We start from the raw sequence: 17,551 nt of genomic DNA, 5'->3' as shown, positions 1-17,551 counted from the left end.
TGAAGCCGAGCCATGCTAGAAACCCGTTATGTTATGCGTGTTAAGCGGTAATCTCGATAATTCAGCTATATAATGAAAGCTCCAGTTTGGAAAAAAGGAATAGAGAGAGCAAACCTATGAACTTTATAAATATGCTTGAAACTTTAGCAAACAAAGAATCCAACATTTCAATTACATTTATTAAATTTTTTTCTCGCGTGATTTGATGACCCTAAGAAATATCTACAATTAAAATGGTCTTGAAGTAAAAGACTTGGTCCTGCCTAACTCAGAGCAAGAGACTCCAACTCGGGCTTCTAATGCTAACTATTCCAATTGGTGTAAGCTTCATTAACTAACCAGCACGCTGAATGTCAAATATCATTTCTCAGCATCACTTCCTTCGATTAGGAGACCTAATAAAATTCCCTTCACACTAGGTCTTTCTAGCTCATACATGCCATGGCGATTTTGATACCAGAGTGTTTTTATCTCTACTATATATTGTAGAATCAACAACAATACATAAATAGTCAATCCTTAACACCCTCCACATCCTCCTGTAAATACATGAGTAATGCAAAATCAACAATGGGCTAAAAAGTTGAGGGTCCGCAATATTAATTACGACCCACAATAATTAAAATACCTAAAGACAGATCTGGGTTTATCTGGATCAAGGTTCCTAATGAGCCCCTCATCAATCAAGAGTTGGCTAGACAAATGGCAGCACAAGATTTTGGTGAGGTTTTTAAAATAGGAACAACAAACTATTGAATGTTTCTCTAGATCCCTAAATAAGCTACAAGTGAAAAGATTCCAAACTTTCAACTACTTGGGGTATAAAATCAGTAAATGAGTAAATTATTGTTTGAAAAGTTAGTTGGCTCTTGTTTAATTGTTTAATTGGATATCCTCTTGATGCTAAAAGTATATCATGGGAGAAGGGTTAGATGTTCCAGCACAAACCATTCATTTAATTTATACTTGATACATAACATGTAAAATTAGCTGGGCAAATGCACGGCAAGTTAGTGTAATCTTCAAATGCGTGCATAAGCAGGTGCACCTAGGTGGTGAGTTTTGCTTAAGTGCCTAGGTAAAACTAACTAATCACCTATTAAACCACCCTTGGTCCAAGACAACCAGAAAGATCATCTGGTAGGACTACCATCATCCACAACATCATCTGGTCAATAAATAAATACTCTATCTCTATTTTATTTAAGAATTGTGGCAAGGATCTACCATCATCTGGTCAATAAATAAATACTCTATCTCTATTTTATTTAAGAATTGTGGCAAGGATTTTAAAGAAGTACCGCTCTTAGATGTAAATAACAAATTAATGAAGATTAACGGGTGAATGACAACATGTGCTTTTATTTTGCCCCTATCATTCAATGATTTTAACCAAATTACATATATCTTAGCTAATATGGGGAAAAGGAGCTGTGTTGTGTGTGTGTGTGTGTGTTGGGGGGGGGGGGGGGGGGGGGGGGGGGGGTGGGGGGGTGGCGTTGTGGAGGAGGGATTTAAGAGAATGTGAAGAAAGTTCAGTTGTAAATATTACCTCCTATCCATGATTGCAGAGTTGTAATGCACAAAATTATCATCACAAGCCCTTTTGTGTACGTGAGGAGGCTGGCTGGAAAAGGGAGGCTGAGTTGTTTTCTGAGTTTCTTTTGAGAAGGGAAGTAAGTTTGTTTGCTGATATTTCTTTGTCCATCTCCTTTTTTTCCTTTTCTCCTTCTCTTTCTTGTTTTGTTTTTTTATGTTTTTATTCTTCTTTAAATTGTTAATGGTTGACCTGGCCTGCTACAAAATATCTGAAATGTTCAAATAGTGTTAACAGAACTTAAACCCTTCAAGAACATTCCCCTTAGACCCCTTGTTAAGTCTGTTTAATTATTAAACCTTTTAATCCTATATTGTCACATAAAAATCCCTGTATTCCCTTCCTTGTACTATGCTTCATTCATTAGTCCACTACAAGATCCGAACATGATAGGTGGAGATCTCTAGAGTATTGCTATTCAGCTATAATGCCAATTCTTGTTGTAGCCTCCATTAGCCCAACTCATAATCCTCCACATACCACTTTTCAGGACAACAGAATTCCTTTTTTTTTTTGTACGTGTGCATCTATCTATCCAACTATCTATCTGTGTGCACCTCAAGAATTTCCCACATCAATTCCCATTCAAACTGAGACCAGCATTGCCTAGAAACTAGCACTGCTAAGCAGCGTCTTCCACGGCCTTGGTTGGAAAAAAGATGCAGTTGGATTTCATCAACGCCATCACGATATCTTATCCAGACTTTCTCATGCCTAAAACACCTCCTTTGGACGCTCTTCCTATCTGTGAATCTTGCACCTTATTCTTTCATGTCCAACTGTTCCATTCTTTTTCCTCCTTTCTTCCTGGTAGATGCATCTGTAATTCAGGCTAATCTCAGGAGATCAAAGCCTCTGCATGTATAACTTCACTATTATGCATATTTGCCTCCCTTTTTTCTTCTCTGATGCACTAGTTCCAACCTTGAATATCACTAAGCTTTCATCTCAATCTATAACTGACATCAAAAAAACTTTTTATCCCAGGAATCTATGGAGCGCTATTATAAGTACTGGTGTTTCTAAAAGAACAGTAGATAATCCGATGGCCTTCTTCAATGATGACAAATAAATGAATTCAAGTAAATAGGTTAAGACGAAAAGTGCACCTATATGTTAATCACAGGGTCCACCTAAACAGTAAATTGTAAAAAGAACAAAGGTATATTAGATAGACTCTCAGAGATGGGTGCACGTGTTTGGATCCCTAACATGTGTCATGTTAGATGATGACATTTTTCCTAATTATAGCGTCTCTTAGCATAAAAATTTCAAATTTTGCACCCACTTTTCCTTGAGACGTACCCTTACTGGCCATATCAAACTGTTCTTCATTTAGTTTCTTATTTAATCACCACAATAAAGTTCCCTTCCATCATATTTCTAACTCTTTCTAATTTTCCACCTTAACATATATGTGCATACATAGCAATAGCTTTTTTAGTTTAGGCGACATGCAAAATCAAATCCATCTGAAAAAAGGAATTCACCAAATTTTCTTAGAAAAACCATGCATTGCCTTTGGAACACCTATACATATGAAATCATCAATTCTAGCGAGTTAGGAACTTTATGAAACCTTGCATGTGTCCCCACGATGAAACCATGGAGAAGAAATTAAGGAAACAAAGGAGAACAAAGCACAAAGTAGGCAATGAATTCCATTAACCAATATCTACTCAACAAATTTCGTGGATCATGAAGGGATCTTTCATCATAAATAATGCGATTTATAGAGAAAAGAAATGAAAAGGATCGGTTTGCCGGACAAAGAAGCAGCAAGAAGGCAGCGATTTCTATTCACTGACGTATACTCAACAAATTTCGAATTACGGAGGGATCTTCCATCATAAATAATGCGATCATAGAGAAGAGAAAGGAAAAGGACCAGCTTATCGGAGAAAGAAGCATCAAGAAAGAAGCGAATTCTATTCAGCGGCATCTACCAAACAAATATCGAAATAAGAAGGGATCTTTCATCATAAATAATGTGATTTATAACAAAATGAAAGACAAGAATCGCCTTACCGACATGTGGTCGACGACCGCAAATATTAGGGTTTCCACCAAGATTTTCGGCGTTCTAATCGGAAGCTTAAAGCCTTTCTCCAATGCAAGAATTAGACTGATAGAAGGATCAGGCCCCATTCGTGATTGGATCTGTTGTTGGGCCGCCGGAGCAACGATAGGGAGGCAACTCCAGGTCGAGTCCGGAGATCGGAGTTCTTGGGGACCAGGAAGCCTTTCCGGCGATAGGAGTGGCGGACGAGCGCCATCGGATGCGGAGAAGGATTTGGAGAGAGAGAGCTCCGGGCACCGGCGATTCGAGAAGAAGGAGGCCAAGATGGGGCGGGGGAACAAGAAAGGGAAACAACTCAACAAGGGAAGATGTCCCCACCTACCGGAGAAGAATGGGACTCCCCTTGCCCTTGCAATCCCAATATGAAGTCGGAGAAGAATTATTTCCAGATCAATTTGTCAGTCCATGACGGTCGTTTAAAGTCGGCAAGATATGTATCCCAAAAAAAAAACTAAAGTCGGCAACGTAGCCGATTATATGGAATGCATTGTAGGCATAACTATTTTGAAGTTCCTGATAAAAAAATCTTTAGTTACAATTAAGTCCTTAAGTTGGAATTCATGACTTTGGCAGAGAAAATTATTGATGAGTCCTTTGTGATCATTTAGTTATTTCCGAGTTCCTGGTTAAAAGTTTCTTATGCCAGCTTCATGGGGTAGAAGGTCAAGAGAATATTATTTTAAAGTTGTAGTAAGGTCCAGGTTCTTACATTACAAGTTTAGTAGATTCCTAAATAGGATTTCAATGAGAAATCGCTAATTCAAAAATTCTCTGATAGACACAACAAAAGATTGCCATGTTCTTGTGAAATTTGAAAGCGGTTTTAGTTGGCTAGGTCTAAATTTGATCCGTTATTGGCTTGATTTGGCCCTTAGTCCAAATCCAAGATTTCAACTAGCGAGTTATAGAGTTGGTCATGGGTAATCTACAAGATCATGCTTTAAAAATGGCATGATTGATGTTTCAAGGCTAGTACCAATTTGTACTCATGATCATATTATAAAAATATGCAACTTCGGTGCCTGTGGTCTAGCCTAACTGAACAAGGAACATGTAAATAGGTTGCGGTTTTACTTGAGGCGCACATAAGGTTTCATGAACTGTATACTAATTAATGCTTCTAGAAATTTTAAAATGTGCAACATATTTGTTTAATTAAATTTAGCTTTTTTATAAAAATAATTTTACCAAAAACTATAAAATTAATATGGTTTAACTATGAATCAGAAACACACTCTAGTGAGCAAGCGAGCCTAGCGAGGTGTAGATAGAATGTTGAGATAGTCATGTCAATAATCACATCCAAACTAATGAAAAATGCTCGTTATTACATGTGCTATTATTATCTTGCAAAATTAATCAAAACATAAGAAGCATGTGAGAATGGCACTCCTTTTTTTTAATATCAACTTTTGTCTCTATCTCTATACTATCTTCAAATTTTTTCATTTTGAAATGGAGAAAATTGTTACATTGACAATTTATTTTCTTTATAAACTATTTTTTTATAGTGGTATATTGAAAAACACACATTTGGTCCATGAAAACTATTTACTTTTTATATAAACTATTTTTTTCATAATGGTATCCTGAATACACACATCTCGTTCATGAAAACTTTTGATTTTTTACACACACACACACACACACATATATATATATATATATATATAGCATTATTCAGATTTAAAATAATAATAATAATAAAACCATTTCATGAGAGATCGGGCAGGTGTTGCAAACTCAGGTAGAGCTATTGGTGGTTGGAAGGACAATGCATGCAGAGAATATCCATCAATCTTGCAGGAAGGAAAACGGTAACATCCGTGGTTGTGTTTGTTTGTCTTGAATTTATTGAAATTATTACTTATTTTAAAAATTTAAGTTGGTAGGATGAGATAAAATTATTTATATATTTTATATATTTTTACAGGTTCTGTATACAAATAATTATAAAAGAACAGAGACGGCAATGGACGAAGTAGGGGTCATTTTATTTGACAGATGGTGTCGGGGATTCTCGAGGCATGGAAGGGGCCGGCCGGGTCGCCTTCACGTCGCTCTCCCCTCAACTGTTCCGCCGGCCAGTCGTACTCCGTGGCGCGGCTCGGCGGACCCTAAGGGAGCGCCGCGAGGAGAGCCGAGGCGGGAACCTGGTCAGAGGAATTGTGGGAGAAATCGCCACCAACTACGAAACATTGGACGGTTGTTTGGGCATATGCTCTCTTTCCAACGATATGATCGACAAGCGCCAGCTCTCCCTCGGTGGAACCAACGGCATTCTCCTGCTCTTGACATCCCCTCACCACCCTCTCTCTCTCAAACGCATCCCTGGGAAAGAAGAAGAAGAGCGAATGAGCACGGATATCTTGAGCTGGAGGAAGAAGGGAAAATGCCCCGCCATTTGTTAGAAGGTACGTAGCCTCCACCTCCATCCCGTAACTAAGGTACGTCTTGAACTGGAGGTCTCGACAATTGAAAGGAGAACATCGACGTGTTCTGTGATTCTTCTACGCACAGCTTAGCTAGATGCAATCCCTGCGTTCATGAGGAGTTCTGAGCTCTAAGAATTTACGATTCCTTTTTCAAGGATTCTAACAATACGAACATATAGGGTAATTGACTAAGAATTTGCAAATCCTTTTCCGAGGATCCTAACAATGTGAACGTAGGGCAATTGCTTGACTCATTGGCCAGAAATATAGTCGAGTGGTTTTTGGGGTCTGATGGACGACCTTGTCCAATCTTTTCTGATGGACCATGCAGTCTCGACCACTTGTAGAGTTTCGGTAGATTGGTCGAAATAGATTGTTGTTAGAACCCATAAATAATTGTGTGAAAATTTTGGATCTGGAATCAAGAAAAGGACGAACTATTTGAGTCAGGGGCTTAACAGTTAACACTGGTTAGGAACTATTCTACTAAAATAAATCAGACAGGTTCTCTATCAGCGGAAAACCTTGAGGAAATCAGGAACAATATCATGACACTGAGACTATTTTGCAGAATAATAATGAGAATGTCAAGCTATGCAATTTAAGCAAATTTAATTTCAGTAATAGATTATTACGTGTTCATCTGGTGCTCATATCACATTAGATATAAACTATGGCATAATAAACATCGATGGGATGACATAAAGATTCCCGAAAGTGGGACGCCTAAGATGATCTTTAAGTTTACATCGTCAACTGTTCCTCGTTGCTCAAGTTTAATAGTAGAGAAAAACCCATGCCAATTCCTTGCATTTTCTTTGTTTCCTTCTGTGCTATTTCTGCTTCTGTTGACCATGTCAGCATTTTGATGGATTTTAGTGTGGGAGTATTGTGGGAGCAATGTTTATAACGGGAGGCGGCTTTTCAGGTTTCAGGCGATCAGGCTTGGTGTTTTAGAGGAAAGCATAAGATTTGAATTGTTTGATTTAAGCGTGAAACAGTTTGAATCAGATTCAATCATCAGATGATACCGTTGAGCTTGAATTTGTTAGTCAAACCTACTTCCACAGAGGCTGGTCCACAAACTAGTGAAGCTATCGTGGATTGTGTTGAGAACTTAAAAAGCACTCCTCTTTCAAATGCTTACTAGATTCAATCTAAATTATCTGCACCAAGGAACTTCATTATCCGATCTGATCTGCATGTGCGCTAATATATGAACCGACAACATCATGCAGCTTTTTTTTTCATTTTAAGAAACATGGCAGCAAGAACCATGCCAAAAGGAGATTTCAGACAAACTTTTATATGTTTTTTGATATTTCATACTGGTGCCTGTTTAGAATTCAATTCTGTGGTCATGTCGCCGATGCCATAACCATCTGAAGTGCATTTGTTAGGGTCTTCATCTCCACAGTCAACTGGGAAGGCCTTGTCATTGTTCCTTTTCATCGGCGGTGCTGTAATTCTTGTGATCATGTTACTCCTGGTTCTTTTCTGGAAATGTATCAAGCCAAAGATGCTGTTGCAGAAGATGGCGAAATCTGAAAAAAATGGTCCAGGTAAATTTCGTTAGCTGGAGAAGTAATGATTTAATCTACTTGACAATGCTTAAAATACTGTATATTTGTGCCAGAAGTTCCAGATTACTTCAGCGGCAATCTTCGAATTATTTCCTACTTCGACTATCGTACTTTAAAAAGAGCAACGGGATCTTTCCACCCAAAGAACCAGCTTGGTAGGGGAGGGTTTGGGCCAGTCTATCAGGTACTGATGGAGAGGAGAGAAGTTAAATTTCAACTATATCATATTTGTATCTCATTTTACGAGGAATTTGATTCCTGACAGGGTAAATTAGTTGATGGAAGGATGATTGCAGTGAAGCAATTGTCTCTTGAAAAATCTCAACAAGGGGAATCTGAATTTCTTGCTGAGGTTAGGATGTTAACAAGCATTCAACACAAGAATCTTGTTCGCCTTATTGGATGTTGCTCGGAGGGAGCTCAAAGGCTGCTTGTATATGAGTACATGAAAAATGGGAGCTTGGACAGTCTAATATATGGTCAGTATTCCAAGCTGATGGATTGCAGTATCTATTAATTGTTACATAAGCACAATAAATTAAAAGTAAATCAAAAGACTGGTCTTTGTGCAACAAATATTTGGATGGTGCATTATTGATATAGTTAACAGCTAATAAATCCCTTAGAAGTTATCAGCTAGCTGATCATCATTCTGTTACAGATTGTGTTGTCATGTCAAATGTTATATTGATCTGTGCTGGTATTGTGTTATCGATTTTTATTTTGGTAGTTGCCTTTTGCTATATATATGTACATATATTCTGCAAGCAGGTGATTCATGATTTCTCTTATAATAATTCCATGAAACAGGAAACTGCAAAACATTTTTGAACTGGAAGATGCGATTCCAAATCATTCTTGGCATAGCTCGAGGGCTACAGTATCTGCATGAAGACTCAAACTTACGGATTGTCCATAGAGATATCAAGGCTAGCAACATCCTCCTTGATGATAAATTCCAACCTAAAATTAGCGATTTTGGTTTGGCCAGGTTCTTCCCTGAAGACCAGACATATCTCAGCACCACAATTGCTGGGACTCTGTAAGTTGCTAATGAGCTGTTAAAGGCTAATATTATTCTGTTCATAGTATAATAGATTGTGGATTTTCCTTTGACTAGTTTTGGCAATCTATCAGTAAATCTAAGGTTAGCAATATAATTCATTGTCCTGCACTGTAGAAGCTGTCCCTGCATATTTGCATTTTAGTAAATTGGAGTAATTTTGGTTTGGTGGAAGTCGAGATTGCATTATTGTTTAATAAATCATGTTGAATATCAAGTCTTTGAAACCCCAAATTAAACAAAAGAAGTCTGCATATATTATTTGCCAGTTGATCAATGCATTCTTGATCCTATAAGCCATCCATTCCGAATGGCATTGTTTTCTGAGTTTCAAGTATTTGATCATTTGAAATTGAATTAACTTGTCAGAGGCTATACTGCACCTGAATATGCTATCAGAGGAGAGTTGTCGGAGAAAGCTGATATTTATAGCTTTGGAGTTCTTGCACTTGAGATCATTAGTTCCAGAAAGAACACAGACCTTTCACTGCCAACAGAGATGCAGTATCTTCCAGAATATGTAGGGTCTCAAATTCAGTATCTTCTGCATCATAGTTAATGCTAAGATAGAAGATAATTACTAACAAAAGCTGGCCTCTTCCTTTTGATCCAGGCATGGAAGCTTTTTGAGAGATCGAGGGTCATTGATTTCGTAGACCCCAAATTGAGAACAGATGGGATTGTGGAAAAAGATGTTCTACAAGTCTGTCATGTAGCCTTTTTATGCCTCCAACCAGATCCAAGCTTAAGGCCCCCAATGTCGGAAGTAGTTGCCATGCTAATTCAGAAGACTGAACCCATGGCTACTCCTTTGAAACCAGCATTTTTGGAACGAAAGCATCGAGTCGACATAAGTCTTTCATTGGAGTCTCCATCTGAGGACCATATCTCTTCACCACCACAGAGTAATTCTCCTTTCTCCCCTCTACCCGACAGGTTTTCACCACCACCTGATGCCTCCAAGAGATAGATGATGACTGTTTATGTGGCATCAAAGGCTGATACTACAGCTTATTGGACCTACATGACAAAGTGATGAACTTTATGTTGCTGAGATCAATAAAAGGTTTAAGGATCAGGATCAAATCACCTTGAGTGAGATTTTTGGACGGTGGAGTCGGTGAGCGGCTCTGAATATCCACTTCATCCATGTGCCGCTGATTATTACTTTTTTTCTTAAAGAAAGTAGAGAAGCTAAATTTTTATTGCAGTTTTCTAACCTAACACGATGGTGCTTGTGATTAATAAAATATGTTGGTACTAGTTTGAGTCATTTGAAAAGCAGAGGTGTTGTATATGACAACCTTGAGGTCGTGTGCTTCTTCTAGGCATGGATACCAGATCATCTGCCCTTTAAGAGGCTTTCTGATTCATATGGTTGTTTGAATTTTATATACTTTAATTCGAGCATTTCGTGTGATTTAGCTGTGTCCAGATGGTCGTTGTAATATTTAAATGAGTGGTCTTTAAATAAAATTTAGTTCTTTTCAAGGCATTTGTTTGCTGAAACTAGTAGAGGAATATCAGTGTTCCATCAGGTTACCACAAAATCTAAAATGTTGCTCCAGGTGACCACTCACTAACCCGTAGATATCAAAACATTTTGAAGCAGGGTTGATGCGGGGTTGGAGTACATTGCTTGGCTTGGTTATTAGCTTGACAACCTACAAATGTTCAGAGATCGGGCTAAACCTGAAGAGACTTGTAAGTTGGTAACAGATAATTTGTGGGGTTTCCTGGTCTTTGATGTGCTTCTGTATTCCTGTTTTTTTTCATTCGCTCATTGAAATAAACCCGAACGGCAATCCTGCCACATACTTGAATGAGAGAGAATAGATAATCAGTCTCACTTATTGCCTAGGACTTGGCTTATTTAGACCTCAGATTCCTGTGAATAAAGTAGAGACTTCAGCACTATACTAAGTTAAACAAGAACTTATCAAGGCAAAGTTCTCTTCATTTTCTGATATTTCAATAAAAACATCAAGATGCAAACTAGTCCTCTTATCAAGTAGTTTAATCTCTCAGCTCGAAATGTTTAAGTTGGTTAGAGTTCAGGATTCAAACTCTCGGTTGGGCCACGCCAAAGCGGACCAAAGCCCGTACCAATAGTTAGGATCCATTTAGGCTCCCAGCCTGATTTTATTAATAAAAATGGGAAATGGTGACATATTTAGAGTCTATTAGGATATTCCTACAATATCAAGCTGAAAATTCTGTATAATTTAATTTGCGGATTGGACTGTTCATTTAAAGATGGCTCAAAGGCCGGAATCTAGAATGAGTTTGGATAGGCTTTATGCAAACTAAATGGGCCAAGCGGATCCGATTTTTTTAGCCTGAATGCTATTAAAAGGTTGAAAAGTTTTGGTCACTATAGTGGCACTAATCAATTCCCTAGCCTGAACGAAGGATCCAGCTCCTGCATCATTCCATCATTCATCAAAGCTCCATTTTGGTTGCTTCCACGTGATACAAGTGGAGGCCCTCAAACCTGAAGTCATATAAAACTTCTTACCAAAATACTTCTGTTAAAAATGACGAGAGTGATCAAAAGCAGCGTTACCGACCCTTTCCCATGCCTTGTCCCTACCTCTCTCTCCCTTCTACCCATGCTGTTATTCCATATATTAATAATTTAATATTATAGAAGCCGTGTCATGATGCCCCCCAATCCCACTTGCAGTCATCCTTACGGTCTTATCCATTACCAATAATTCTACACCATTTGTCCGTGTATGAAAACCAGACACCAATCACTCGCCCTTCTTTCTCCTCGCCTTCTTCTCCTCCCCGCCGGAGCCGCCACCATCGAGCGGTGGAGGCGACGGCATCGGGGCCTTCCTCCGCCGCAGCTCATCCACCAGCTTCCGCATCGCAGCGTCGGAGCCGTCGCCGTCGCAGCCCATGAAGACCTCAGCGACATCCGCCGGCGTTATCTTGACCTCCTGGAGGAGCGCGTCTACCTCCGGCATCAGCTGGTGCCCTTCCGCCACGTCAAGATAGTTCCTCGCCAGCACCCGGAACGCCGACGGTCGGCAGTAGGAGAGGTGGATGGACCGGTCCATCCGGCCGGGCCGGATGAGGGCCGGGTCGAGACGCTCCGGGTGGTTCGTCGTGAAGATCATCAGCCGCTCCCCTACGCACGACGACCACAGCCCGTCCACGAAGTTCAGGACACCCGACAGGCTTACCGTACCTCCGCCGTACGCAGTGACGTCGTGAGGATGCCCCCCCGCCGCCGCCGCCTGCAGGTCGGGTTCGGGCTCGTGTTCGTGGCCGGGCTTGGTCTTCTTCTTCTTCTTGCGGTCGGACAGATCGAGGGAGCAGTCGATGTCCTCGACGACGACGACGGACTTGGGAGTGGTGGAGACGAGGAGGCGGCGGAGGTGGGAGTTGGAGGGGACGGCGGTGAGCTCGAGGTCGTATACGTCGAACTCGAGTAGGTTGGCAATGGCGGCTACTAGGCTGGTCTTGCCGGTGCCCGGGGGTCCGTGGAGGAGATAACCGCGCTTCCAGGTGCGGCCGACGCGGGCGTAGTGGTCGCGGCGGTCGGCGAAGCGGAGGAGATCGGATCGGAGATCGTCCTTGAGGGCGGGTTCGATGGCGAGGGTGTCGAAGGTGGAAGGGTGGGCGAAGGGGACGGATGACCAGAGGCGGTAGAGGTCTTCCCCTGGGGCGGCACGGTTGGTGTAGAGGCGGCGCTCGCGGGCTTTGAGGCGGAGGCGCGCGGCCTCGTCGAGGATGTGGGGGATGTAGATGGAGTGGACGGCGTTGCGGTGGCGGCGGTGGAAGGAGAGCTCGAGGGAGCGGTGCTCGGCGGCGGAGGAGGAGCGGTGGTGGCCGTAGAGTAAGAAGGGGTTGGAGGCGGCGGAGGGGCGCTCGACGGCTCGGGAGGTCCAGCGGAGGGGGACGCCCTGGAAGAAGTCAACGGCGGTGTGGGAGGAGGGGAGGGAGGCGATCGGGTGGGGAGCTTGGCGGGGCTTGGAGAGGCGGACCACGGGGGCGGTGGCCAGGCAGCGGGAGCCCAGGTACGACTGGGCCGCTTCGTAGAGCTCGTTGGGGGAGGAACCGTCGTACTCGTCGATGATGATGATCGCCGTGGGGTGTACCGCCGCCACCAGCCGTCGGAAGAGGAATTGAAGAAAGAAGTAGAGCTCCGGAGGGAGGAAATCCCGCAACGCCGATCTCAAGAACACCAGCGTCGCCAGAAGCGACCCTATCGACTTCCAATCCAACACCACCTCCATTGCTTCGTTTGTTCTTATTCTGGGCACCTACTAATCCAGAGGGAAGGATGAGTGCGTTGAAGGGAGCGAACAGTCGGAGGGTTTTATTGACGGGAGAACACAAAAAAAGGTGAGACTACCTCCACTTCACCCGCTGGTGGCGGCTAGCTGTAGGCGTGATTTGTTATCGAAAGTGATGTGATGGATTTACCAAAAAGAAACAAAGGCAATGTGATGGACGTGACTCAGCGTCGGCGGCGATAGCCGCTGGCCTTTCGTTTCGAGTCGTTTGGGGACAAAAATCATGGGGGCGGGCACCGAGTAAGTGGAATATTTTTTAGACAATTAATTTTTTTTAATAATAAAACTAATTATTATAATTTTTAAGCAAAAAAAAATTAATATTTACTTAGCTAGAAAATATAGTTTTCAGGGCATACTTTAGATGATACACATCAAATAAATTAATACATATATCTAGATAAATTCATATAGTTTTCAGAATATGGCAAATGGTACCTACTTTGCAAATTAATCATCTAGTAACTTAATATATATATCTCCAAATAACACGATGCATAGTTTTTGAAACATAATATTCATCGATACATACTACATGGTCAGATGATACGCAGTCATTGAGATATATTCTGAAAGCTTTTTGATATACACTTAGTAGTAATTCAATTCACACATCTAGATAAATAGATAAATAGTTTTCACAAAATTCTTTTTATCATAGCATACTGTATTTTTCATCAAACGTGGGACCGAAGCTAATATAAAATTTGATATTTGCTGTATTCAAATCTACCCTATGATTAGCTTTAACCGTAGAAAGCCCGCCTCTTATGATTTTTGTTCTTTGGAGTAATGCAACCTTGCCCTAGCACCAAGAAAGAAAGCCTTTCACAGCGGCTGTGTCCAAGAGTGGATTGGCACATTTCCTTTTTTATCAAAGCAGGAATATTGTTTGGAGCCCACCACTTTTTCTAAGACAAGCATTTTTCCTCCTTTCAAAGTCACTCGCCAAAAAAGAGAGCTGGGAGGAAAGGAAAAGAAGAAAGTGGTGGTCCGATAAAAGTTCTTTACGAAGCGCATAAGGGGACTCGAAAAGCAGACCCAAATTGAAATGTTAAGGTGGGGTCAAGTAATCGAGGCGGCCGAAGTGGATGGTTATGAGGCTGGGAGGAACGATGAGTCTGGGGAGGGTAGTAAAAGCTGGGAGGAGAGGAAGATCGCATACCTACTCCACGAGTCGGTTTGTCGCGACATTGACCGGAAGGGCACAAGTTCCATGGTGTCCACGTCGGAAAAGGAGCGGGAATTTAAAAGAAAAATGCGGGGGCCTTGTTTGTCAACGCGCGCGGGGCATAGAATGTCTACCGCCAAAAGTGGGCACATCATCAGACAGATGCGGGCCTCGTCATCAGAGATCACGAGGGCAGATTGACAGCGGTAGGAGGTTAGAGGATCTACAATACGTTCGTAGCTTGCGCCGAGCTTAGAGTTGCATGAGAGGGTGTCGCCTATACGAGACGAAGACTCTTAGCTGAAGACTTTGAGGATGATTCCGCCAATGGTGATCGAGTAGATTCGGGGTCGGAGTCGTAGTGTCGATTTCAAACCGTTGCTCCGGAACATTCGTAGACTTTTAGCTTAGTGTGGACTATCATAGACTTTGCACATCTTCAGAGTGGCGAATAACGCCAATGATTGAGTGGCTTTTTTCGCGGCCCACCACTCTGGGAGCTTTGCTTGGGCAGACCCTGCGTTGGTTCATGTTCTCTTACTCAAGCTTATCTTTTCTAATTCAATTGGCTGTGCTCACAACCGTCGCATGTGCGCGCGCCCAAAAAAAAAAAAAAAAAAAAAGAAGAAGAAGAAGAAGGGGGGGTGCATATCAAGGCTTGAATCCCCCCCGGCCGACGGGCGGCACATGTACTAGTTTTGGGTTACTCTGATCCACATCGTGGATCTAAGTTACCAGCAAAGTGGATATGTCTTGAGTGTGCAGCCACAAGGACTTGTTCTGTTGTTCACTCTTGAATTTCCTTTTTTCTTCTTTGTTTTTTGATAATTAAGTGAGAAAATCGTAAGACTCTGAAAAATATGTCCAATCTTTTCATATGCAGAAGGTGAGCTAACTATTCTTAGCATATCATAGTCCTACTTTTCTTTTTGAGTTTGGTGAGAGAGAGATTCTAGCCTATACCCGCCCTTCTTTTACTCGAGAAATTATATCCTGCATCGTGTGCACCACATAGTCGTGCACCATGCCAGTCAAGTTGTCTCATTTGTATAGGCTCCATTCATGATGCGCTTATCTTGGTGATCGGCCAGAAGGAATGAGGTAACCTGGTTAGTGTGTTGCGCATCTTATTAGTGCATACAGTGCAAGATGTAATTTGCCCTTTTGTTCCCCATGGTTGAAACTCAAATCTTTGCGTAGATCGGGTCTATCACTTGCAGAATCAGGGTACTGAGTAATAGGGCCTATGTTCCCAACAACTATGAGTGCAATACCAATAATGTGGAGGAGACGCTGTTAATCAAATTGATAACTATGATGGAGTCCCCTCATCAAGCCAAAGTGGGGAAGCCTAAAACAGAAAGTTATAAGGGATAATATTACAATTGGAGTTTCTATGATGGAGTCCTCACCTTGATGACAGCCAAGCAACGGGATGGCTTACTAAATGAGCCATCGATCATCACATGCCCTCCGGACGGCCCAGTAAACATATCCACGGCCCAACCCACATAAAAGCATGCATTTTAAGGTGGAAATCTCCATGCAATGTGATTCTGAAACCACTCTTTTGTGGATCCAATTGCAAATTTGACCGATCCCATTTGGGGTCAGGCCATCCTGGGCTGAATTGCCAAATCTCTGAACGACATCTCTTCACACAACTTAGTCTTCATTCTAAAGAAAGTCATAATGTAATCTCGACTCTGGAACTCAATATACAAGTGCAGACACAAATCCGTCAATCTATGCTCTCTTGTGTTGGACACCTCTAACCAGCAGCAATGGTGAATGGTTCATTCAAGTGTAAATTCAGGAGACATGGCCTTCCCTCTCTAATGACGAATGTATCTTACATCGCAGTCATAAGGACAAAATTTTGATAATAAATTTCTTGTGCAGGTATGCTAGTTAAATCCCCACCTCCTCCATGCGAATAATAACTCTTATAAAGAAAATATGCATGCAATATCGTAATAACATTATCTTCCTTTACATTAAAATTTCGCACATGCCCTCCTCCCTCGTTCCATAATTCCCTGAAAACTCCTCATCTTTCTTCCCAGTGCTACAAACTTGATGAAGTTCAACTCCATTTATTTGCAATTAGAAATAGTTTTAGTACCTGAATATAAAATTTGGTCTTTCCAATCTCGGCCATATAACGCATCAAAACGGGTAGATTAAAATATTTAGGTTCAATTGCGATATAAGTAAATTATCCCTGAAATCTGAATGATGTGAAACATAATAATAATTGCCATTAATTTCATGTCCACAAGGAGCCGTGCAGCTGCAACCGATGGAGTGCAATGTTAGCCAAAGCCAGCCCACAGCTCGGGGCCTAAAATAAATGTAGATCAACAACATATAAAACGGTCCATCACGAGTTCACGAACCCAGAAGTCCATCACACAATCATGCTCGAATCATTCATTCACTCATCTCCTCCTCCCACGCACGGGACTCGGGCATCTCGCGCCTCGGCAACGAACGCCCGGCGGTAAAAACTGAAAAGACGTAACTGTGGAGTCGCAAACGTCTGTCTTTCTCGGTATTCGGGACGCGGGACAGGATGGAATCAAGCGAGGATGGGGGGTTCGTACGGGCGAGAGCAGTGAGTGGACTTAGGAAGGCGTGGGGCACCCGCAAAAGCCAGTCGACAATTCAATTCTCCGCTGCTCCACAGGCATTTATGGCATCCCCTCTCCCTGTCCCTCTCCTGACCTCGGCGCCTTCCGGTTCGCCTCCCCAAATCAGGAAACTTGGCCCCATCCAATTATGTGTTAGCATTAAGGGTTATAACCTGGGCTCCTGGAAAGGATGGGTTGCATTTCCAAAATTGGAAAACCGGAAGTTCATCTTAAGCCTCAATCACAAGTCACAGTAAAAAAAAAAAAAACCACATATGGTGCTTGCTTTTTGTTTTTTTTTGTCTCTCTCTCAATCAACACCACACAAACTTCAACAAAAAGCAGAGGCTTGAACCCAAACGAAAAACAACCTCGCACTAGATAAGTTCTTGTTTTTGAGTTATGGATTTTTTTTTGAAGGTTTTTTTATCCTTGATGAGAGACGAATAAGAGGCTTTGAGAAAAGTAATGTAAGCTACTCTTTTTTTTTTTCCCTTCTCCATAATGCGAAATTCACGGTTGTTCTATTTTCTGATGTTAACATCTATGCCTCGTGCTCGCCAAATTTGTCTCTTATAGCTAAGAACATGTATCCAAAATTAAACCACTCATGAATAAGAACACATCTCTCAAATTAATCCATATATAGTAGGGGGTGAAGATGCCATGATCTTGACCA

The 17,551-nt window shown here is 41.6% G+C and overlaps 1 protein-coding gene, 1 long non-coding RNA gene and 1 pseudogene across 5 annotated transcripts; 1 reads left to right on the top strand and 2 right to left on the bottom strand.

The window, feature by feature from the left end:
* Positions 1–100: 100 nt before the first annotated feature.
* Positions 101–4,092, bottom strand: LOC148700774 (uncharacterized). 2 transcript variants are annotated; one of them, XR_015971565.1, is made up of 2 exons: positions 3,626–4,092; positions 101–539 (listed from the first exon to the last, which is right to left on the bottom strand). It is a non-coding gene; the product is annotated as an uncharacterized LOC148700774 (long non-coding RNA). The 2 variants fall into 2 exon arrangements; XR_015971564.1 differs by lacking the exon at positions 101–539 and adding an exon at positions 3,508–3,539.
* Positions 4,093–5,616: 1,524 nt separating this feature from the next.
* Positions 5,617–10,249, top strand: LOC103714124 (cold-responsive protein kinase 1-like). 2 transcript variants are annotated; one of them, XM_039127806.2, is made up of 7 exons: positions 5,617–6,091; positions 7,513–7,674; positions 7,749–7,879; positions 7,961–8,174; positions 8,506–8,737; positions 9,128–9,278; positions 9,372–10,249. In XM_039127806.2, exons 1-7 carry the CDS (start codon positions 5,650–5,652, stop codon positions 9,726–9,728), a joined length of 1,689 nt encoding a protein of 562 aa, XP_038983734.2. In that variant the 5' UTR covers positions 5,617–5,649; the 3' UTR covers positions 9,729–10,249. The 2 variants fall into 2 exon arrangements, with proteins under 2 accessions (XP_038983734.2, XP_088563925.1); XM_088707799.1 differs by having other exon boundaries at positions 5,774–6,091; positions 7,752–7,879; positions 9,372–9,863.
* Positions 10,250–11,211: 962 nt separating this feature from the next.
* Positions 11,212–13,134, bottom strand: LOC103714084 (AAA-ATPase At3g50940 pseudogene; annotated as a pseudogene). Its single transcript, XR_015971563.1, has one exon. The product of XR_015971563.1 is annotated as an AAA-ATPase At3g50940 pseudogene (transcript).
* Positions 13,135–17,551: the final 4,417 nt, after the last annotated feature.

Source organism: Phoenix dactylifera, chromosome 11 (genome assembly GCF_051530095.1).
Source record: "Phoenix dactylifera cultivar Ajwa chromosome 11, Ajwa_hap1_PhDact_Kaust_v1.1, whole genome shotgun sequence".
Classification (NCBI taxonomy): Eukaryota; Viridiplantae; Streptophyta; class Magnoliopsida; order Arecales; family Arecaceae; genus Phoenix; species Phoenix dactylifera.
The sequence above is the reverse complement of the archived record's forward strand: the minus strand, read 5'-3'. Positions and strand labels throughout refer to the sequence as shown.

Bases quoted from the DNA above. Each gene is read 5' to 3' on its own strand.
- LOC103714124 (XM_039127806.2), top strand. From the start codon at position 5,650: ATGGACGAAGTAGGGGTCATTTTATTTGACAGATGGTGTCGGGGATTC. The intron at 8,175-8,505 runs GTCAGTATTCCA...TCCATGAAACAG, and splicing joins CTTGGACAGTCTAATATATG to GAAACTGCAAAACATTTTTG. The intron at 9,279-9,371 runs GTAGGGTCTCAA...CTTTTGATCCAG, and splicing joins TGCAGTATCTTCCAGAATAT to GCATGGAAGCTTTTTGAGAG.